The sequence below is a fragment of the Xenopus tropicalis genome, chromosome 8, assembly GCF_000004195.4.
Source record: "Xenopus tropicalis strain Nigerian chromosome 8, UCB_Xtro_10.0, whole genome shotgun sequence".
NCBI classification, from domain to species: domain Eukaryota; kingdom Metazoa; phylum Chordata; class Amphibia; order Anura; family Pipidae; genus Xenopus; species Xenopus tropicalis.
The window spans coordinates 104788771-104812625 of record NC_030684.2 but is presented as its reverse complement, the minus strand read 5'-3'; the positions used below and the strand labels follow the sequence as shown (position 1 = coordinate 104812625).

General features: G+C 38.3%; 1 protein-coding gene across 1 annotated transcript in view; it reads right to left on the bottom strand.

Annotated features, from left to right (window-relative positions):
- Window positions 1-21652, bottom strand: part of ehd4 (EH domain containing 4) — a 32321-nt gene extending 10669 nt beyond the window's left edge. The window contains 4 exon segments of the mRNA NM_001102972.3: window positions 9111-9523; window positions 15014-15111; window positions 17191-17367; window positions 21053-21652. Coding sequence (NP_001096442.2) covers window positions 9111-9523; window positions 15014-15111; window positions 17191-17367; window positions 21053-21276 — 912 coding nt within the window. The 5' untranslated portion in view covers window positions 21277-21652.
- Window positions 21653-23855: the final 2203 nt, after the last annotated feature.

The following is a 23855-nucleotide window of genomic DNA, read 5'->3' as shown; positions in this document are numbered from 1 at the left end:
CCTTCCATCAGCCTTACATGGCCTGTACTGCCTAGGGGTGAAGTGTTTCCCAGGGAAAACTGGGGTTGACCTTAACTATGCTTGTATAGTATAAACACTGTATTTTACCTCCAAGGCATCTCTGTATAAAACCCCAGTCTGACCTGTATTTTCCTTTAATAGAATGAAGCTTCAGGATGCTAGTGGTCAGTTTGCTTGCCAGTAACGTTAAAGGGACTTTACAAGGTGTTTATTAGTCTTCTCAGCATTTCTATGTATATATTACCACTGAGTTATAAAAATGCTTACTACTAAAATCTCCAATATAATTCTGCTAGTAGAGGTAGAAAAATAATGGCATTCGGAGGGTGGGGTACTGTAGCAGAATTAGTGGTAACAGGATATTCAATAGTATTTTATTTAGTAGAAAATGAAAAATAATGGGTAACTGAATTCACCCTATTTTTTACTATTGTAACTAAAGGGCAGAGCCAGGATAAGAAGGTTTGACACCCAAGGCAACAGTAACATTTGCCCTCTGGGGGAGGTGTATGTGATTCATCAGGGATTTAAGGCCATCAATACAGTAGTGTACATTTAATAAAGATATTTGGTGTCTGTCACTATTTTAATACAATGTGCTGACTTTGCTCCTCAGTCAAGACCCCTCTCAAGCCCTCTATACCCTTGGCCCTTCTGTTACAGGTATGTAATCCATTAGCCAGAAAGAACTGAATTACAGGAATTTGAACATTTCCCATTTTAAGTAAATAATGATATATTTTTTTAAATAATTCCTTTTTCTCTGGAAAACCCCAGGTCCCAAGCATTACGGATAACAGATCTTATACCTTTACTTTCCTTTTTTCCTATTTTAGAAACAAAGTATATGCACTATATAGTTTTAAGAAAGGCTACAAATCAATACAAAGTGATTCCTGCTACAGCTACAAGTATATGTATCTCTGCTAGATAATCCCGAAAGTTCCAAATTACGGAAAGACCATCTCCCATAGACTCCATTATAAGCAAATAATTCTAATTTTTAAAAATGATTTCCTTTTTCTCTGTAATAATAAAACAGTACCTTGTACTTGATCCCAACTAAGATATAATGAATCCTTATTGGGTTTATTCAATATTTAAATGATTTTTAACATACCTATGGTATGGAGATCTAAATTATGGAAAGATCCCTTATACGGAAAACCCCCCAGCTCCCAAGCATTCTGGATAACAGGTCCCATACCTGTAATCAGAAAAGCTTTTTGAATTGTTTAAAGTGGACCTGTCACCCAGACATAAAAAGCTGTATAATAAAAGCCCTTTTCAAATTAAACATGAAACCCAAAATAATTTTTTTATTACCACATCCATACCCATTATAAAAGCATTTTAAAATCCCAGCTGTCAATCATATAACGCCTGCCCCGCCTCTATGCCTTAGGCATAGAGGCGGGGCAGAGAGTTACTTTCACTTTCAATTCAGAACTTCTTAGATGTTGCTGCCCTCCTCACATTCCCCCTCCCTCCGCACCATGTAATTTTGTAACCAGTGCATGGACATGGGTATCAGGTCCCCCCATACTGGCACAGAAACAAGATTTTGGCAGGATACAATGCCTGCTTTGATAACAGTGTCCACAAAATGGCCCCTGCCTGCATGCTGCAATTTTGAATTCCAAGGCTGAAGAAAATAAGATTAAAATAATTTATATAGTGTAAGTAAAGTTTATTTTGCTTGCCAAACACAATAGAAAACAATTTGAAATGATTTCTTAAGGTGACAGGTCAGCTTTAAGGCAAATACAAGATTTTGACTAGAAATGCAAACTACAGGGCTCCTCCTGCAATATATCTTTCACACAGTCCTTTATAGAAATATATTTGTTGTAGATTATCTGTGCAATTTATTTTAATTGATGTCAGTAGAGAGAGCAATTTTACTTTTTCTCCAAACACAGGGTACAAAGAGAGAAACTGAACTTAGCTCACACATTTCTAGAACAGAAACTTAGTCACGCCAATAGGGAAGAAACACGGAATAACATAACAGTGATTTTCTTGCTACTTTATTCACTTTAAAGCCTGCAGTCAGACACTATAATCTTTAGCCAACTCCTGTAAGTAAAGTTTCCATTATCTCGACTAATACCGTTACATCATATAATTATCCAAATGTTATATGCGTCACACCTATGTGAGCAGACCTGACTTGCAAGGTTCAAGGGTTAATAGAAAACAATACCAAAAAAATAAAAAAAATACTACTTAATGGGGATGGCAATCATAAGATCTATTAGTAGCCATTTATAAGAGACTTTGCACCTTCCCTTCATTACTTGCAGATAATGTGGAATCAGAAAAGAAACTCTTTTGATTAGCTGTGTTTGAAGCCATTGGCTGGCAGCAACTCCCTTTATTGTTGGTACTTATCATTTATTACAAAGGTAATAAAGAGAGAAACAACAAAATCATAACGAAGTGCAAATGGAATCTGTGCTAAGAGTGCTTAATGCAATGTGAAGGGTCACATGTGGGTGCCCACCCTTATTCCCACAACTCTAACAGTGGTTAGAGTTTAGTAAGCAGAAGGCTTCCTGCCAGACTCACATTTCTCACTTCCTCACCCTTACCAGTTGAAATGTATGAAATGTAAGCACTCCCCCCACCCGCACTTCCTGTCACCCAGTCCCTTCTTCGTATTTAAGAAAATCCTATATAAATATACATTTCTTAGGCTACACCCAGGAGCCTTCTTACCTCTCACAACTCCAAACGATACTCTGCTCTGTACCCTAAAGGACCTATGGTTAAATCAGGTTCAATGATGGGGAAGATAGGTTAATATCGATATGTCACAGACTAAGCAGTGTTATGCCCCAAACAAGAAATAAGTGGCGAAAGGAGTCCCATAAAAAACAACAGACATACTGGGATCCTGAATGCTAAAGAGCTGCCAATAGTGGCCCTTGGTAAAGACACTCAGTAAAGTAAAGACACTGCCTAGCATTCAGTCACTTAAATCACAGGGCAAGCAGTAGGGTCCACATTAGATACACTAGGGGGGACATTTACTAATCCACAAACGTCCGAAAAGCGTCCGAATGCGTTTTTTTTCATTATGATCGGTATTTTTGCGACTTTTTCGTCGCCGTCGTGACTTTTTCACGAATTGTCGCAACTTTTTCGTCACCATCGCGAAATAATCGTACTGTCGCGCCGAGTACGAAAGTTTCGGATTCATTCGAGCTTCAGTATCGTGACTTTCCTTGGGCCAGGTTGGAGCTGCAGAGTGCCATTGAGTCCTATGGGAGGCTTCCAAAATCATGCAAAGTCGGAAAGGTTTGCCCGCCGTTTACGAGCGCTCAATACGAAAAAGTCACGACAATTCGCAAAAAAGTCGCTGCGGCGCCGAAAAAATCGCAAAAAATACGAAAAAGACGCAAAATGTTCATTTCCAATCCGTTTTTTCCCATTCGGGATTTGGATTCGTGGATTAGTAAATCTCCCCATATGTGTGCAATAGAATTACTTAGGTTACTAAGGTAAGTGACCCTAGCAATTTTATATGAATGATGGACTGGAGGATTAGTAGGACAATTTTACCAGGGTTGTTGTCAGGACACTAGACAGATAATCCCAGATACAACCACACAGTGTTTAAACAGTATAAGCCCAGCCCATGATTAAAGTATGGCCATTAGAGATGTTCATTTTCTAACTCTACATTAATAAAGTAGATTTTTTACTTTTATTTTTTTTGGCCCTGTAGATTCTTAGTGTGCTTGAAGGCCTTTTTTGATGATTGTTTACAGTATAGGCTATGCCAAGTAGGCACAGTTACAACAGTTCTATTGTGTTTTAAACAACACTTTTCACTACATTGTAGCTTCTGGACTCTTAGAAGACACTGTGAATTGTCTTCTGTGCTTTGGAACAATACAATCAGTCTTTGCAACTGAACACACTGAAATAAACTAGGTTAATCCCAGTGGTCACAAACTAAAGATCACCAACAGATATTATGAACACTTTTCACACAGTGAAAATACCACTATACACTAGTGCTCAAGCCCATCACTGCCTTTTGAAAAATGGTCTAGTATGCAAAGTATCCAGAGTAACCACAGCACTGACACACACTATGGAAACCTGCTCCTTATCAATATAATGATAACAATCCCCCATAACTTATAATAAAACAAAGGGCATTTGTTACCTTTGAAACACATAACAAAAATCATCATTACAAGACTGAGCCTTGCAGGTAGTGCAGGTCATCAACGTTAGAGTGAAAGACTGAACTTAATTAGTGATTGTAACCTTAGTCCAAATATAAGTGTGACATTTCACAGACTGTGTATAATTACTATTTCCTTAGCATAGAAATACTGCAAGTGTATTTTGAACTAAGCACCTCCATAAAACTAGGCTCAAATACCTAATTGGTACTAAGAATGTGGTACTGCTTAGAGGGCAAACAGTCACTGTACTCTTCTAAAAACAGAAACAATGTGCTTTTAAAAAACTGTTTTGGGCTGACTTACTAAAAATTTTTTTTTTTTTCAAAATTGTGTGTTGCCTCCCTTCCCCAGGGAGCCAATGGCACTCAGCAAACTGCACTGTAGGATAGGAACCATAGAACTTAAGCCTGTCTTTGCTTGTATGAAAGCTGAGCTGTGATTGAATATTAACTTCTGAACCACTCTGCATGTGCCTTTTGGTCAGCATTTTGTTTTTATTGATACAGGGTAGGATCTAATAATACCTGGGATTTTCTAAATAAGGGATTTTTCTATAATTTGGATCACCATACCTTTAAGTCTACTAAGAAACATATGAACATTAAATTAACTAAGTAGGGCTGTTTCGCAACCAACATGGATTAATGCAGCTTAGTTAGGATCAAGAACAAGGTACTGTTTTATCATTACAGGGAAAAAGGAAATCATTTTTAAATATTAGAATAAATTGCTTTAAATGTACTCTTTGGGGATCCATGCCTGTACTGATTTTTAACACCACTCCAGAGACCTGAGCAACTAGAAAACAAAAGAGCATGTTGCAGGTCCGTTGCAAGGTACCAGAAAAATGCCCACTAAAAGAGGCACCATCAAGATAAGAAAGAAACTACTGGAATGTAATAGGAGGGGGTCATTTATATGTAACAAAATGCATAATCTGTCATTTCTATCTAGCAAAAATTCTCTGAGTGCGTTCTACAAATACTATTATAAGCCTGTTTTTGTGATTAATGAGTCACTGATTGACTGTGAGGAAAATGTGGTATTTGTGCCATTGTGTTAACAACTGGTTTCCTTCCTCCTTCCACACACACATTTGATTTCTTGCTAATTACCTGCCATTATATTTTAAAATACAGCTCCACTATGGACACATTTAACCCATCATCAGTAACAACATCCTACTGCTTAAAACCCATTTTTTATTAAAATACAATACATACAAAATAGTAATATATGTTTAGCACATGTCTTTTCAAAGATTCTCCCATAAGCAGACTGTAGCTGCTTTCTTTCCTTACTCAGAATGTAACAGAATGGGTTGGTTAATATGATTATTGTAAGTGACACGGCAATGACTTTCCAGAATATACACTATCTAGGTGCTACAGCGCTAAAAGCAACATAAGCCAGGGAAACCTTCATAGAAACTAAAGAGGAAAAATAAATCAAAACCAATAATAAATAACTATCATACTGACCTCTTAGGAACAGCAACACCAAAAAATAAAAGTTTTTAACTTGTGTGTTTGCTTCAGAAACCCTACTATAGTTTATATAAATAAGCTGCTGTGTAGATATGGGGGCAGCCATTCAAATTGAAATAGGACTAAATGGCACAGCTTACACAGCAGATCAGTTACACTCTGTAAAACATTGTATTATACAAAGCATATCTGTTATCTGCTATGTAAACTTTGCAGTTTCTCCCTTTTCCAGCTTGAATGGCTGCCCCCATGGCAACACAGTAGCTTATTTATATAAACTATTGTAGTCTTTCTGAAGCAAACACATCAGTTTTACCAGTGCAGGGAAACACTACATAATATGTACAATTAATAAAAATTACTTTAGAATTTTTTGGTGTTACTGTGCCTTTAATATTTCCCTTTGACTTGATTTAGCTTTTATATGTACCAGGCTTCTTGTGTAACTAAAATATTGCTCTGCAGTGGTTAAATAATACAGGGAGACCCCAGTTTTGTTTAACTCGTCTTCATTTGAGAGGGCAAAAAATACAAAATCCAATGACTAAAAAGACAAAAGGAAACAGAAAATGTATGGAGGCTATTTACTTGAAAGGGGCCTGGGGTAATTAACCATGAACCCTCTCCCCTACTCCATTGTACACTTTGTAGCTACTGGTGCTGTGAAGGGGCCTATACACAGGCAGATTTAAGCTGCCGATTCGAGTCCTCACTCTGACTTCTCATAACCCCCCTTCATCGCAATGCGATTCTTTGGCCCTAGCACAATAAAACCCAACCAAGGTAGGCATATCACCAAAAAGTTGTGTTTATTTGTCGAGATCGCCAAACAAGCGAATCTTAGCACACCTGCAGGCAAAAGATGCACCTGGAGCAATTAAAAAGCTATAAAATAATAACATGAATAACAAACAGTACACTGTGTGAAATCACATCTGGTTATACAGAGGCTTAATGTTGCATTATACAAATATTTAGCATAAATATGCCAACTACTATGGATTGTTTCTACAATGGCAAGGGAGAAAATGTAAGTTTTTAAATACAACACATTTTTTACACCAGCTCTGACACTGTAGCATGAAGTTATAGGAAAAGAATAGAGTCAGCAAGAAAGTGCTTACTCTCCATTTGGGGTGAATGACTTTAGGGCGGGCAGTTTTTCACTGCTTTGAAATTAATGTGCAACGGTAGCAAAACAGGTTTTCCAGGTTGCTGAGGCCGAGTTCATTTGAAACAGGAAATGGCTGCTTTGACACAGAGGCATAAATATTGAGAAAAACATAATGGCTGGATTGCCTCCATGGCAGACTCCTGACTACAGTAGACTTTGTGATTGATTGTACAAAAGACCTTTTTCCTATCCTTAATCCAGAATAACTATACTATACTATGTTATCCTGCTTTAAAATACACTGCTGGGAAAGCATCAATTTAATTTCCTTATTTTCCTTGGCTCACATACTATATGTGTTTTTGTGCGTACAACTAGTTTTAATGAAATTAGTTTAGGGCACAGTTTGTAAATAATCCACCAATGGTATACAGACCTCCACAGTCCTCTCAGAGAGAACTGCAGCACTTAAATTGCCCTGCCCTGCTTGAAGCTATGTTGTCTACATTAGACACTGGCATTGTGAGGGATCACAAAACACTGGTTAAAAAGGTTAAAATCTTTTCACTTACTTACTTACTTTAGGATGAGTGTACTAAGATTGGAGACAAATATCACCAGAGATGTTGCCCGTAGCAACCAATCAGATCTTTACTTTTGATTTCTAACTAATCTCCAATCTTAGTATACACACCCCTATATCCCCATTTTACATCTGACTAAGGTTTAGGATACAATCTGTTCCCAGGGCAAGGCCTGGACAGTGAGGTGGGCCAATGATGTTCTGGACATGTTAGTAATGCTAGGGGGCAGAGTTATAACATCAGAGGAGAGTCTATGACATCATGGGCTGCAATTGGGCCTATTATCATCTTGGTTGCTGTTTGGCCAGCCCCTTGAAAAACCAGAGAGGTGGCAGCCTTGGGAAGGCTGACACATACCTAAACCTTGCAAATTATTTTCTGTGGAGGAAGGGCAAAATGGAACCTCTGTTTCACTTTTACTGAAGTGGGTCCTTTCTTTTTGCTTAGCATTTGTAAAAGCTATCCCACATAAACTAAAAGCAAAACGTTCTAAGAATTAGAAAATTATTATTACTTTGTAATAATTATTACTTTGTAACTCAGATATAGGTTAGTCACTTTTCCTAAGCAATAAGATCAGCTGGTACATAAAAGGAGAGGAGGGATGTAATAATCAGGGTGGGGCCTAGCAGGTCAGAGGGTGGATTGGAGCTGGGATTTAGAGGATGTGACTTAAGATCATAAACTTTACTTTGCACACTGGTAAAAAGAACACCAGATCAGGGTGGTATACTTTAAATGTAGATTTTTTTACTTGCTTAATAACTTCATGCAGATCTCAGTGCACAGAATCATAGAGCAACATTCAATAAGCACATACCACCCAGTTACAATAGGACAATTTGTAGCCAGAAAGCTATTATCAAGGGGATTTCTTTTGATATGAATAAAGTTTATAGTTTATAAAGTATATTAGTAAAGTTTGTTAAGCAAATTAGATAAGTGTTAGCTATTCAGTAAATGAAACATCAAATGTGTATATCATATATATATATATATATATATATATATAAAAATAATCTCATAGAAAGCACTCACGGAGAAAATATAAAAATAGAACAATTTATTACATCCAAAGGTCTACGCGTTTCGATCCGTATAGGATCGTCATCAGTTCCTGATGACGATCCTATACGGATCGAAAACGCGTAGACCTTTGGATGTAATAAATTGTTCTATTTTTATATTTTCTCCGTGAGTGCTTTCTATGAGATTATTTTTATGTATTTAAGGTCAGCACCCGGACATTGACTATTTGATTGGTGAGTGCCGATGCCTGGACTGTATATATATATATATATATATATATATATATATATACATATACAGGTATCGGATCCGTTATCCAGAAACCCAATATCCAGAAAGGTCCAAATTACAGAAAGCCTGTCTCCCATAGACTCCATTTTAATCAAATAATTCAGATTTTTAACATTGATTTCCTTTTTCTCTGTAAAAATAAAACAGTACCTTGTAATTGATCCCAACTAAGTTATAATTAATCCTTACTGGATTTAAAATAATCCTATTGGGTTTAATTAATGTTTTATTGATTTTTTAGTAGACTTAAGGTATGAAGATCCAAATTATGGAAAGACCCCTTATCCGGAATACCCTTGGTCCCGAGCATTCTGGATAATGGGTCCTATACCTGTGTGTATATATATATATGTCATTAGTCAAAAGTCTGTTACCTTACCTTAGCAAGACGAGCTCTTTTGATTAAGTCATTGAGCTTGCGTAAAGCAGCGTTTCGTGGGAGGCTTTGAATATCGCGAAAAAGATCCTGAGCTTCCATCTCAAAGAGCTTCCGATTTTCTGTATTCTGCAGTGGTTTGGACCAGAAAGATCCAATATAAACTCGAACGACCTCTGGAGTATTTATCACCTTGCCTAATGACCACATAAGAGCACCGTAGACCCTCATCAGTTGCTGAGTGTCCACCTGGTCAGCCTTATTGAGTACCACTCGTATTTTGTCATCCTGACCGCGGAAGGCTTTAATTGCTTCGGAGAACTCATCTGATATATCCAGTTTGTGAGCATCGAACAGCAGAATAATGCGATCCACTCGTTCTGCAAACCACTGCAAGACCTGACAAAAGTCATAGCCTAAAGGTAAAAAAACAAAAAAACAAAATTATAATAATAACAGAAGAGAAAATGTAAAATAACAGAGCACATGCAGTTCATTATCATTTTGGCTATTAATCATATTTTGTATCTTGGCATTCAACTTTGTTTCTTTCACAAGCTACAGGAAGAGGGACACCAATCTGAACTCGTCTGCACAAATAGCAATGACATCGGCATTAAGATATTTCATCTTTAAACATGGCACATCCTAACATAAATACATTCTTCCTATAAAAGCACTTAGTGCAGGCATTTCTGTAGCACAAGGCCCTGCAGCCAATAATTTATTAAACCTATCAATTAAGCTTGCTAATAATAGTAAACCATGCTGTAAATGTAGCATGATAAACCAATACATCACCAGGGAGCATGCGGAGAGTCTCCCTTTAGTGGCACAAATCTATCAGACTGGATTCAATACTGGCACAGATGAGACTGACTGCATTCTATAAGATGGGAGGAGAAAGATTTCCTTATGGTAGGGCTGTCCAACTGGAGGCTCGTGGCCAGATATGGCCCCCCAAAGGATTTTTATGCCCCCAATCTGCTAAGTGGCTCCATAGACTTCACTATATGATATCATCACTGAATCTAGCCCCCATCATGTTGTACGAGATATAATTGGCCTGCATCTTGTAATAAGTTAGACAGCACTACCTTACAGTAATGGTCCAAGGCACAGACCCCAAAGATAATCAGAAGATTAGAAAGCAGATGAGCACGTCCTTTGCATTAGTCCCTAGGTTAGAAAACAAATGCTTGTCTACCCAACAATTACCCATTTTTGCAACCATACCAGACAAGCATTATAATTTATATCGCCTAAATTGTTCACCACCCACAGAATTACACACCAGCTACACCACCTGCCTGTCCATAACACAGACACCTACACCTTGTGACACCTTACATCTCGTATATTGCATGTGAACACGGTTATTGACACTGTGCATATTGCTGAACTAGAAGTGATGTCACTTTTACACAAACTAACTGGTATGACTAATCAATCGCCATTTACCAAACTGAAAGCTAATTAACACCCACGGTGTTAAAGCGGACCTGTCACCCTAAGAAATAAGTCCAAATTATTTTCTATATTGTTAGTTGAGCAAAATAAACTTTACTTACTCGATATAAATAATATAAATCTTGTTTCCTTCCGTCTTGGAATTACTCAATGAAAGCAAGCAGGCAGGCACCATTTTGTGGACACTGTTATTAAGGCAAGCTTGGTATCATGCCAAAATCTTTTTTATGTGATAGAATGGGGGACCTGATGCCCAGGCCCATGCACTGGCTACACAGTTAGATAAGGAGGAGGGAGGGGAGAAGTGAGATGTGCAGTGACATCTAGGAAGTGCTGAATGGAAAGCTAAAGTTACTGTCTGCCCCGCCTCTATGCCTAAGGCATAGAGGCGGGGCAAGCAATATATGATTGACAGCTGTGATTTTTAAATGCCTTTATAATGGGTTTGGATGTGTTAATATAAAAATGAATTTGGGTTTCATGTTTAATTTGAACAGGACTTTTATTATACAGATTTTCATGTCTGGGTGACAGGTCCACTTTAAATCATACTCGAGCTACAGCATAGGCTATTTAGGAGCCCACTATTATGCTGGAATGCTAGACTTTGAATATTCTAACAACACTAATTCAATTTAACCGTTTAACAGGCTTGTACAGAAGGAGAGGTGAAGTTTTTAATAATCAGTATAGAGAACAAGCTTGTTGCCCTCTGTACTAGAAACCTGAGGCCAGAGTGTTCATGCCACTCAAGCGGATTTCTGAATGAATGCTAAAGTTGGATTCAGCCTGACAGAGCGTATGCTTTGTTACACAAACCATGATGATAATCAGGGCTAGAGCAGGAGATCTGAAAAGTGCTTTGCCTGCCAGTCTGCTCTCATTCTCTGATTCATTACCAGAATTGGCTGGAGTATAAGGGCTCTAGCACACGGGGAGATTAGTCGCCCGCGACAAATCTCCCTTGTCACGGGCAACTAATCTCCCCAAACTACCATCCCACTGGCGAAAATGTAAGTCGCCGGTGGGATGGCAATCCGGGGAGATTAGTCGCCCGCGAACAGGGAGATTTGTTGCGGGCGACTTATCTCCCCGTGTGCCAGAGCCCTAAGGGTGAAGACACACGGATCTACTAGTAGCAGCTACTATTTTATAGCTACTGAACTCCAGAGACAATTATCAGTAAATGATCAGCATTGTTTATTTTAGTAGCCATAACAAGTAGCTGCTACTAGTAGCTCCATGTGTCTTCACCCTTACAATATGATGGCATAGCAATGACATGACACAGAAAGCTTCTTTTCCTGCAGATCTGCTTTTCAATCTCCTACTCACCCCATGAAGTTGTCAGGCAAACTAAAGGAGGGAATGATAGATAAGGCAGAAAAATTGTTTTTTAAAAAATGTATATATATGTGCGTTATGTAATAAAAGGCACTAAGTTTGCCCAGGAGCAGTAACCCATAGCAACCAATCAGAAGGTAGCATTTACTGGTCACCTGTTTAACACACATGTAACTGATCAAAATTAAACGACAAAGCCTATTCTGTGCTGCAGTCTTTTTGGCATCAGCCAGGTTACATTTTTTGTTTTTTTCCCCCCATAAAATATATCAAAACCCAAGCACTTTCTTGGAAATAAATAAAATGCCATTATGACAAATAAACTTCCTCTTCCCTCTCACTTGCCACAGCACAAAAATGTCCCTTATCTTTCTTAAACAGACCCAGACTATGGAAACACATGCAGGAGCCAAGAGTGCAATGCACATTTGTGCGAGGAAAGACAAATATAACACGTGAGGCAAAACAATTTTGTTTCTCCTTTGTCACTCTGTTTAGATTGAAATTCAGTCTGCGCATGTTTTTTTTTTTTTTTTCAAAAATTTGTTCTTGCACAACAATTAAAACGGATGCAGACTGCAGTACTTTCTCAACCCATGACTGTCACCTGGCCAACCACAAACCCAGGACGGGCTGCACCACAAACACACCACACACAAGAGTCAATCACTTAATTACATTATAATAATGTGAAATTAACATTTAAGTAGTATATAATAATAATTGCTTTTCCATCAAGGATTCCACATTTACGATACTGCCCCAGCTGATCAGATGTTTCTTATACAGAACATAATCAAAAGTCAATATGTCCTATTTTTACAGTATACTGTATATCCAATCTGTGCATACCTTTTTATTTTTATAGTTCTTTTTAGGCAATGTAATCAAATGCACACCCATTACCTAATGCATGGGTGGGCCCCTTGGCCATCATTTGTTATCACATCATTTTATCTGTTTCTTGATTCAGACTGTTACTACCACTCATGCCCTATAGGGGATTTAAACTGCTGAACTGCAAGAGACATAGTTTGTATATGCCTTTCGGGCATGATCAGGCTTTGCTTGGAATTCTTTACTGTCAGCTTTATAGAATAGGCACTCCTTTAGCAAACTTGTGTATAATGCTGCCACACAGAATGCACACATTTATATTTTCATGTACTTAAAATGAATGCTCCCTTTGCACCTCTTAGCAAACCCTGTACTTTTTACAATGCAACTGACCAAGTATTAAAGTGATACTGACACAAAAAAACTACTTTTTAAATTATGAATCTACATAAAAAGTTACCTATACACCAGTGCCTAGTGAAGTATTGTGGGGGAAAAACTTGTCAGATTATGATTATTTTCTTGTGCTTTGCTTAGTAACTGAGGTCCTTTATATAAAAAATAGCCTGGCAATAATTCAAACATTTAGCACAGTGAGTCCAGGACTTGTTAAATAAGCAAGTTATTTTATGTTTTCCTAAGCTACTCAGTACTCTTTTGTTCTCACATCTGACAGGAGTGTCTGGAATTTGTGTATTGTCGCACAGCCTTATTAGATGCCACTGGAAAATCAGTGAAGCAAAAGAATTTGTATAAATAATTTTGTACAAAGTCACAGAGTTTAATCACCATGACTGTCTGGACTGCTTGTTTCCAGGGCTGGAGTTAGAGAAGGCAAAGCAAGAATGCTGGGACCTACATTCGAGGGGCACACTGTACACATAACAAAGGCCCAGCCTTCAGACATCCACCGTTGATCCATAGCTACTGGCATCTCTCAGTCAGCTTCCAGTATGCCAGTTAATATACTCCAAATGCCTAGGAGTTGCCACCTTCTGCTCCACATGCAACAATATGCTGTGTATGGAGACACACAGCATGGAGGACATATAAGGCATGTTGAATAACATGATAGACATAAAAACAGTGTATAAGTACTACAGAAATTAGCCAGAGAATCATGTGTAGGTACCACCTGCTTGAAGCAGTAAACCTTAAGTTTTCCTTGCCTTCACCAAGATACATCTCCTGAATCCCACTCTGTCCAATGACACATCCACAATTATGTAAGATTAGAGAGCCAAGTGTTTCCCAAATGGAATTATAGTGAATATATGTATTTCCTATGTATTCACTATAATTCCAATTGTGTAAGCTCTTTTGGGCAGGGCCCTCTTCACCTCTTGTATCGGTTACTGATTGCTTTATATGTTACTCTGTATGTCCAATGTATGTAACCCACTTATTGTACAGCGCTGCGGAATATGTTGGCGCTTTATAAATAAATGTTAATGTAATGTAATGAAACAGTGGTATCAGCTTCTATGACAGGTGACCCTGATTTTCTGCTTAATGATTTGTGACCGCCCCTAGGGGCAGATTTATCAAACCACGAGTAGAATCACGAATGAGAAAAATTCGGATTTGAAACGAAAATTTCTGAAGATTGCAAATATCACGAAAATGCTTATGAAAAAATCATATTAGTCACGATAATATCGAATTAACGATCTGAAAGTCACTAAATTTTCGTACTGAACGATTGTAAACAGCAGCAAAACCGATCCGATTTTTTCACGCTAAAAATATGAAAAAGTTGCGGAAGATATGATTGGACTAATCGAACAAACGCTAGGAGCAGTAAATACAGCATTTCTACCTATATTTGTTTTTAGGTTTTAATTCTCCTTTAACGACCTCATAAAAACAGGATTTCAGTTTTTTAGCTATAGCTTTGTTTAGTGCAAAAAATAATAAAATAAAATAAAAAAAATAACAAAACCCATAGACATATCTTAATTTAAATTGAACTAATTTTAAAAAAGCAGCATACTTCCCCTTTAGAGTCACTATATGTTGAGTATGTGCTTATTACTCAACTGCAAACACATATAAGGAACGCAACTGTCAACCACAGTTTTGCTTCCTGGTAAAATTTAATATAGTCACTGCAGTACTATGAAACAATGTGGCGACTGAAAAACACCTTTCACAAAGGTTCTGCACTGGTTGCAAGCTTTCCTGTGGGAAGTCATGTCCAAATTAAAAACCAACCAATACCGAGATACATACAGCCTTTTGCTGAATTTACATACCCCTGCTAATGCGCTGCTTTTCTCCAGAAAGGATGCCAGGGGAATCAATGATGCTAATGCTTCTCAGAACTTCATTAGGGAGTTGTGAACACATAAATCTGCAACATAAAAGTCATTATAATCATGCAACACTAAAGGGAATAAGTCCTCTTTTAATGTCTAAAAACACATATGTAAGAAAACCCTACATAAGCATCTATAGACACCGTAAAAATTAAACAAAACATCTGTGTGTATCTGACTTTATATAGAGAACAGCTACATACAAGGCCTACAGTATGCATACATGGACTTCATACACACAGATGGTATTTATCAGGCAGGGGCCTGCAACATGCTAATTATATCAGACCAGTGACGCAGAATGCTTTGGTAAGATGTCTGGCACACAAACCAGAGTAACAGAGTGGATCTGGAATCATTTGTTAGCTTACTCATAGCTCAGTATAATTATCCCACTAAAGCAAGAGATGATGTTAAATAAGATTTTTTGCTGTTATTGCATATGCAGCTGTTTGTAACCTTATATGGAAAAGATGTTATATGAAATAGATTATTAATATATTATTAAATTTAGAAGGAAAGCCTAAATAACTAGGAGGTGCCAAATGTTAGGCACCCCCAATGATTGTAATCACTTACCTAAAACCCCTAGCTCTTCCTCTTCCTTCTCCTTTTGTAGCAATCCCGAGGCCTGCACATGCACAGTTGAGTGAAAAAGTCAGCTTTTTTAAAGCTAAAGTTAAAGTTCAGCTCTTCACTCTACTGCGCATGTGTGTAGAAGGAAGGAGAAAAAGAATCACTTGCTCGCATACACCCCGGCTGGTGCAGTTTTCTCCTAACAGGAGCACTGGCTGGGGGTTTCAGGTAAGCAATTACAATCACTGGGGGGCGGCCAACATTTTAACATCCAGTTACACAGTGATTTTAACTCTCCTCCTCCTTTAAGAACAGCCTGCACCCAGTTCTAAAAGTTTTGAAAGGGTAAATGTGCTGCCTATGGAAGAAACTAGTAGGATCCAGCACCAGCATCTGTCATATGCAGCATGTTTCCACTAAACCCACAATCTTTAGGCTGAAGACACGGAGCTACTAGTAGCAGCTACTTCAGTTTTCCGAAGTCGCCCAAAGTTGCCTGACAAGGAAACTTCAGGCGATTTTGGAAAACCAAAACAACGCGTATGCCATCACCGGTGGAATGGCATTTCAGGAAGATTAGTCACCCGCGGTAGCAAAGATTTATTGCGGGAAAGTAATCTTCCCATCTGCCACCTCCCTAAGGATGAAGACACACGGAGCTAATAGTAGCAGCTACTTGTCGTGGCTATTAAAATAGACAATGCTGATCATTTACTCAAATTTGTCTCTATGTGTGTTTTACAAGATTTCAATATTTTCTATGGAATGGTAATTTCTGGTGCTTTGTAGCTGTGACAAGTAGCTGCTACTTGTAGCTCGGTGTGTAACTAAGTAACTCCATGTGTCTTTGCCCTTAGCCTAATGAAACTACTAAAGTGGAAGTGATAGCATATAATGCACTGATAAAATGCCACTGATTTCTTCCTTCTGACATCATAGGAATGTTGACAAAAAATGTGCCAGTGTATTTTACCAGCTAAAATCTCCAATGCGGTGAATCTCAAGACACTTTACCTCTGTGTCATAACTAGAGCTCCCTGACGCTTCACTGAATTGAAAGAGCAATCAATGCAGTGTTAAACAAGAAAAACAAGTTATGTGACAGCACAAAATAAATAAATCTGAGGGTCTCCTGTGTGTGCTTTCCCCCAGGGGCTTACAGAATCTGAAGTAGTTTGCAGAGCTGTTCTTGGAATGTGCAAATACTTGTTATCTTTCAACTGCTGATATCATAGGGAATGTGGCACCTAACATTTTTGTCCTCAATAAAGTCACACTATGCTGATTCTCTGCTTGTGGATTTGTTTTTTTCTGTTGGATAGATAAGAGCTTCACGCTTGTCTCATTTTCCAAATTGATTTAAATAGTTTTTTCATAAACCATTAAAAATCAGTACAAGAACAGTTGTTAGAGAATAAGAAACTGACCATGCCTTGACCGCTTGCACAACCTTTGAGTTAAAGGGAAAGTTACAAAGAAGAAAAAAGAATGTTCAATGGCATCTTGGCTATTTCAGGTATCTGTGAGTGGAAACATACCTGTTCAGAAAGGCATTCCCAAAGCTATTCAGTTTACGGAATGGCTTTTTAGGGTCCACAACAAGCGCATTTCCTGGGATACTCCCTTCCTTTTCCCCATACATTACAGCAATAAATGAATCGGTTGTGGGTTCTGGTCCAATACGCATTCCCGGGAAATCCTGCTCCAGCAAGTACCTAATGAACAAGATATTTAGAGTCAATATAATGACAACACATGAATAAGTGAATAATAAAACCCAAATCTCCCTTTTCAACTCTTTCCAGTTAGTAGAATGAACGGAATAGGATTGAAAGCACCAGCACAACATTTTTCGGCTGGAAAACAATAACAATAAGCACTTTTACATTTATACATAGAAATATATTTTTTAATAGACTTCCCCTCCCTTAATTACAGTGTAACACTTGAAAATGATGTTATTGTATAAACTTTATCTCTAGTACATAAATTGTAGTACAATATCTACACACTACAATTTAGAAGCCTACGTGGCAAATATATGTAAGTATATGTAAATAAGCAGAGAGAGTAATCACATGCTACAAACATTAGACAAATCTTAGTACAGGTTTACCACTCCACCATTTAACACACAGAATTTATAGTCACTATAATTTCACAAGCCCAAAAAAGGCACATCCTGTACAAACTAAAAATACTCATATACTCTTTGACCTTTTAGTGATAATAATTTTTGCAATGATAGTTAAACATAACAAAATTGTAGCACTGTGGGAAGTTTACAGTTGTGAAAACGCCTATGTAAGCAATCATTTATTTTCCTGTCAGAAAGAATATATCATTGTCAGTTTTTTTATATTAATAAAAACACAAACACTTGGTTAGACCCATTGCCCGTGGCCCGAACTCCAGCCTGTATGCATAACTTTTCCTCTGTTCAACCATAAATATACAGTGTATTCTTCCAGGTATTTAAAGACCCCTTGATTGCTTGTCAAACAGAACAAAGCTTATTCCTGTTTGGATGAGTAAGGACCTTTAAGAAAAGCAAACAAATCATACTGACCTTTAAATAGAAAACCACAGACAAAGTAATAATAGATGTGGTAGGACAAAGATTAGATAGTCTGATTTGGTTATTATCATTACCAGCTCACTTTATGAATAAATCATAAATGCCAAGGAAAAAGAGATTGTTACCCAAGGAAAAGGTATATCTGGCAGAACCCACATTCTTGCTCCTTTCTCCAACCTTCCCCTGCAGCATGTCTCTCTTCTACTTTCTCAAACACTGCCCTCTCTTTACAGCCCCATTTACCCCTGCCTTTAGATCTTTCCCAGTCCCCATGAAAGTTTCCACTTATTCACTTTGTTGATGAATGCAAAAATAAATGGAAAAGGGGGTGATGACAGCTAGTCTGAATCCTTTGTCAAATTATCTGAATATTCAAGTCCATCAAGTTTAAACCCATTCTCAGATAAACCCAATTTAGACTCTAGTTGATCCAGATAATGGAAGAAGGGGAATGACATTCTTACATATTTCAAAATGTGAAACAAACTGTTACTGTATGTATTAATAGCAGTAATCTTGTTTTTTAATACCTAAAGTTTATTTAACTGTTCTTGAAACTATTTTGAGCATTTTTGGTCCAAAGTTCACCCAGTGTGCACAGTTATATGAAATTAAAGCCAATGGCAGGAGGTGGGGCATTATGAGATAGTCCCTGACATTTCTCTGCTGGCAGAGAATCTGCTTTAGCTGCCAATAGCCAGGGATTCAAATGATCCAAGGGGTCCATGAGTATGAGGGCCCCATTAACTTTAATCCAGCTGTGTTTTATATGCAGGCAGAGAAAAACCAAAGTGTTCCCATTCATTTCTTCTTACAAGGGCACTAACAGGAACGGTGTCAGCTTGTGAGCACATACAAATTTGGCACAAAAAACTCAAAAGTATGGTATGCATTTTAGCACCAAAATGCACGCTTACAGTTTGATGCACTTGTAAGGAGTATATAGGAGTGCATTGGGTTTTCTCCACCTGAGTAGAAAATGCAGGCTAAAAAAAGACATACAGCCCTGTTTTTGGTCCCCTAAGAGATTTTGCTGCAAAACTCATAACATCTAATTAAACTACTTTTTTTTTGTTTACTATTAATTGCCAAGGTTCTCTGATCTTTCTGTGCCATGTGTCACCAGAAGACATGCAGCATAACACAAGTCAAAGGAAAACCAAGAGTCAACATCATAGGCAAGTGGCATGCTTTTTAATCAGCCAGGTACTGATCTAACCTATGATTAAGACTTATGCTACTTGTGTAAGTGGCTTAAAAAGATACAGTCAAGTGTTTATAGCGTAAATTATAATACTAATAAGGTATGAATTAGAGAAGTCAATGGTTGGCATGCAGATGGGAATGCTGGAAGACAAAATTAAGAAACAGCGAACATCAACAGAATGACACATCAGCTTCTATGCTGTAGTTCAGCTATTTGGCACCTTCTTGCAACCACAATTGGTATAATCAGGTTTCATAACCTTGGTAAACCAAATCTGCAAACATTCTTTATTTCTGTCAGTAAGACCTATGTATCCAAGGGTAAAATCAGAATTTGCCATAGTTTTCCAGAGGGGAACTCTATTCACTTATGTAGGATGATCCTCTACATTTAGAGGAAATGGCAAATACAAAATGTAACAAAAAAATACTATATAACATACAAGTGCCAGGAATACCCTGTAAATGATATCCTTATAAACAGTGCTAATATATGTCATCAGTTATAATCAGAGCTTAGTGATGTCATTTCTGTTACATGATTCACTGAGACTTGTTCGAAACTTGTCATTGTGTTCTAACAAAATTACCTGAAGGCTTCAGGTCTGGATGAAAATAATTATGTAAACCCACAAACATCCTTGTCAACATCCCTTGAAAATGTGTCAAGGACAGGTTGTCACTGACTATTCTGTTCCTCTACAATGGTACTTGACAAATCAAACTTGCCAAATTTTTTTTTGCCAAACAAATTAACTAAACGTTAATAAATCACAAATTATTGGAGTTATTTTCGAGAAACAATATTGGAAAATCAAGTACTGATGAAAACCCATTTGTAAATCTCAAAAATATCTAGACGTAAAAAAAAAATCAACTTATATTGACGTATCCCCTGTTGAAAAATATGATATTAGAAGTCACCTCAGAGTTCCATGACCTGTATAAAAGTACTCGGCCTTTGGCCTTGTGCTTTTATACAGTAGTGGAACTTTGAGGTGACTTAAATATCCTTATTTTTTACAATAGGGGGTTCTTTATTTCCTATATAACTATTTTACATATTCACACCACCACACATACTTTCTAAAAGAGGCACTCTCACTAACCTTTCCCAGTGATGTACCATGTATCTTTTCTGTTTGATTATATTGTTTCTAAAATTGTACAGAATTGTAAGAATGTTTGAGATTTCCCAAATCTTCATATCACATGTGGCTAAATGTGTAAATATAGGGAATAACATTTATTTATGCCCCAATTCACTGTAACACTATATACTGCTGTGGTGGCGGTGGTCCAGTAGGGTCAGGGACACCAACAGATAAGGTACCGTGGGACTAATTTTACGACCAATGGAGCCTGGACAGCAATGACATTTTTCTATTTTTATACTAATATTTTGCCCTCCCACTAAGGGCAGCACTGAAAATATCCAGGCCCTATGGTATTTAAGGGCCCGCTACACTGATTACAGGAGAATTATCAATTAGTTATATGAGACCCAAGATTTCTGATGACGCCCATGAGTCAGGTGACATTTTTAGATCTATGTACACTTACATCACCTATGTATATTTACTATAGCCAGTTCATGCATGTTTCAGCAGTCTCACCTGATGAAGGTTGTCTTTCCCGTGCTGTACTGCCCCACAAGTAGCACCATGGGCAAGTTCTTGAAGTCAGCCTCCTCCAGGGCCGGCGAGTGGAACTCATGGAAGCGGTAATGTTCCTCTAGCGGCAGCAGCTTCCCCGTGTACAGAGCCTGCAGACCCCCTGTCACCGTCTGTAGGACATCTTGCTGCCCCTTGGCATTCTCTTTGCCCATCCAGCTGAACATGTTTACTAGCCCACCTCAATTCACTGTCAGCCCAAGAATCAGACCCACTTACTAAGTGTCAGCACTGCCCAACACTTACTGCCACCAGGGAGATGAAACTGCCTGTGTGCACTGGAATGATACCCTGCCAATGGAATTAACTGAACTGATGCAGCCCTGGCATTACTCTCAATGACATTGCTGGAATTGCTATGACTTGTGTAAGAAATGAAAGCAGCTCGCTAGCAATACTCTTCCTCACTGGGTGCTTATGTCCGAGCTAGCCAGTGCCTTCTGCCAGTCTTGTCACTGAGCTACACCATTCAGTCGGCGTAGCCACAACCCAGGGGTCTTTCTATTGCTGCCTACCAGCAGGGGCTGGACAGCTTTCACTTCCTAGTACCCTCACTGCTTGCGGAGCCCGCCCAACTCCTGAAGAGACACGTCACCTGAGGACTATAATAGCCACGCCCACCGCCTTGCCCTAAGCCAACCAGTGTCGAGGCAATCTTCCCCATCAATGATGTCATGCTAGTTAGCTTGGGAGTGACCGTGGCAACCCGGCAGCTTGTCGCGCTTAGTAACCAGGTGCGCCTCTGACCTCTAGCGGCCAAATGCGCTTTTTTATAAATAAATAGCTGTGACAGGGGGCAATTTGTCTTGTCATAGGAGCCTTCTCAGATCCTGCTTACCACCTAAACCTTCATATAACTTCCATTACCCAGGAATTAGTTTGTACCAAGCATGTTATAGAGGCAGAGTTACTTTGGCTGTGCACTGAACATCCCCCTTTAAAGGCTACAATTAAAAGTTTCCTAATTTCATTTCCTTTGGACATTTCTCTAGTAAAAGTTTGCCTAGGACGTTTTTATGATACAAAATGTATCTGTTATTTTTTTTTTAATAAAATCAAATTGAATAGTATTGTTTGAAGTTACCTCGTTTTTGTTAAACTTTCTCTTCTGGGTCAGTTTGTTAGGACCAGTAACACCAAAATATTTTAGTACTTAGTTTACCCCTAAACCACTGTAATAATATAAAAGCTTTAGGTTAAGGACCCACAGAGCTGTTCAGTTGGCAGTGATAGATCTTTGTTATTCTGGGTGACTTACCTCTCCAAAATGGCTTTCCACAGGCTACAATAGAAGTTGCAGATGGAAAGCCCTTTGCATCGCTTCCGTATTCCGAAGTCACACAGTCTCCTGCAGCAACATTTCATGACTTCAGAAAACCAATGTGAACTGCTCTGTGGGTCCTTACCCTAAGGGCTGTGGCACAGGAGGCGACTAATCTCCCTTGTTGCGGGCGACTAATCTCCCGATATGACATCCCACCTGCGAAAATGTAAATCGCCAGTGGGATGGCATATGCAGCGGCGCGATTTGCAGAAATCACCGAAGTTGCCTCTCGAGGGTGAAGACACACAGAGTTATTTGGTAGCAGCTACTTGTCACGGCTACTTAACACCAGAAAATACCCTGCCATAGACAATACTGAGAATTTCCTCTGCTAAAACACACGTAGACAATTATCAGTAAATGATCAGCATTGTCTATTTTTGTAGCTGTAGCTGCTACTAATAGCTTCATGTGTCTTCACTCTTACCTAGAATTATACTTACAAAATGCTTTGTAGCAGCAGGGTGATTGGATGACAGACAGCCTGCATTCCTAACCCAACAGCTTCCTAATGGAGGCCTTTCAGTACCCAAGGTTTTTATCAGGGTATGCAGTCTAAATGCATGTTTCTGTTCCTTTGGTCAGTTTTGGCAGGTATGTTGAAAATAAATTGAAACAGCAGAAGCTGATAAAAAGCTTTAATCTCGAAGCCTCTGTCACTCTATTGCTACAGAGCAATTCTACGTGATTCTTCGTGAATCAAATCCAAGGGGGACTAAGATTGACATATTGACATATTACAGAAGTTTAAGGGTGGATCAATGACTAAAATATTTTTTGTTACTGGTCCTTTAAGACTATTCAACTTTTGGAGGCCTTGAGTTTCTGATGAGATCACTGTGGTCAAAATCCTAGTAGCACTATGTAAATGTAGGGGACTGAAGGTTTGGGTTTCCCTTTATTGCAGACAGCCCCTTTAGATATGGGACAGCTAAGTGTGGTCCTAATTAGTGATGAAAGAAACTGTCCTGTTTGCTTCACCAAAAAATTTGTAAGACTGCTTAAAAATATGTAAAGCGACAATTTTGTCTTACACACAAAAGTTTTTTATTACAAGCGCATGTTTTTTTTTTCACTCCAAATACATTAAAGTCAATGGGCATGTTTTCTAACTCCTACAGCTTGACTTTTTAGGTGGCAAATTTTGTTACTCTTGACAAATTTTTCTTACGTGAGTGGCTTTTTTTTACGAATGCAACTTTTTTCTCACTCCAATACATTAAAGTCAAAGGGCATTTTTTCTCTGTTAATTTTTTGTGGTGGCAAATTTTTGACACAGTTTCATGAAAAGATATGCACATGGCAAAATGCAGAATTTCTATGCGAATCCATGCCTGGCAAAAAAATTTGCTCATCACTAGTCCTAATCTACAGTTAGGAGGGGGATGTTTCCCTATCCTGGGTTTAAAGGAGAACTAAAGC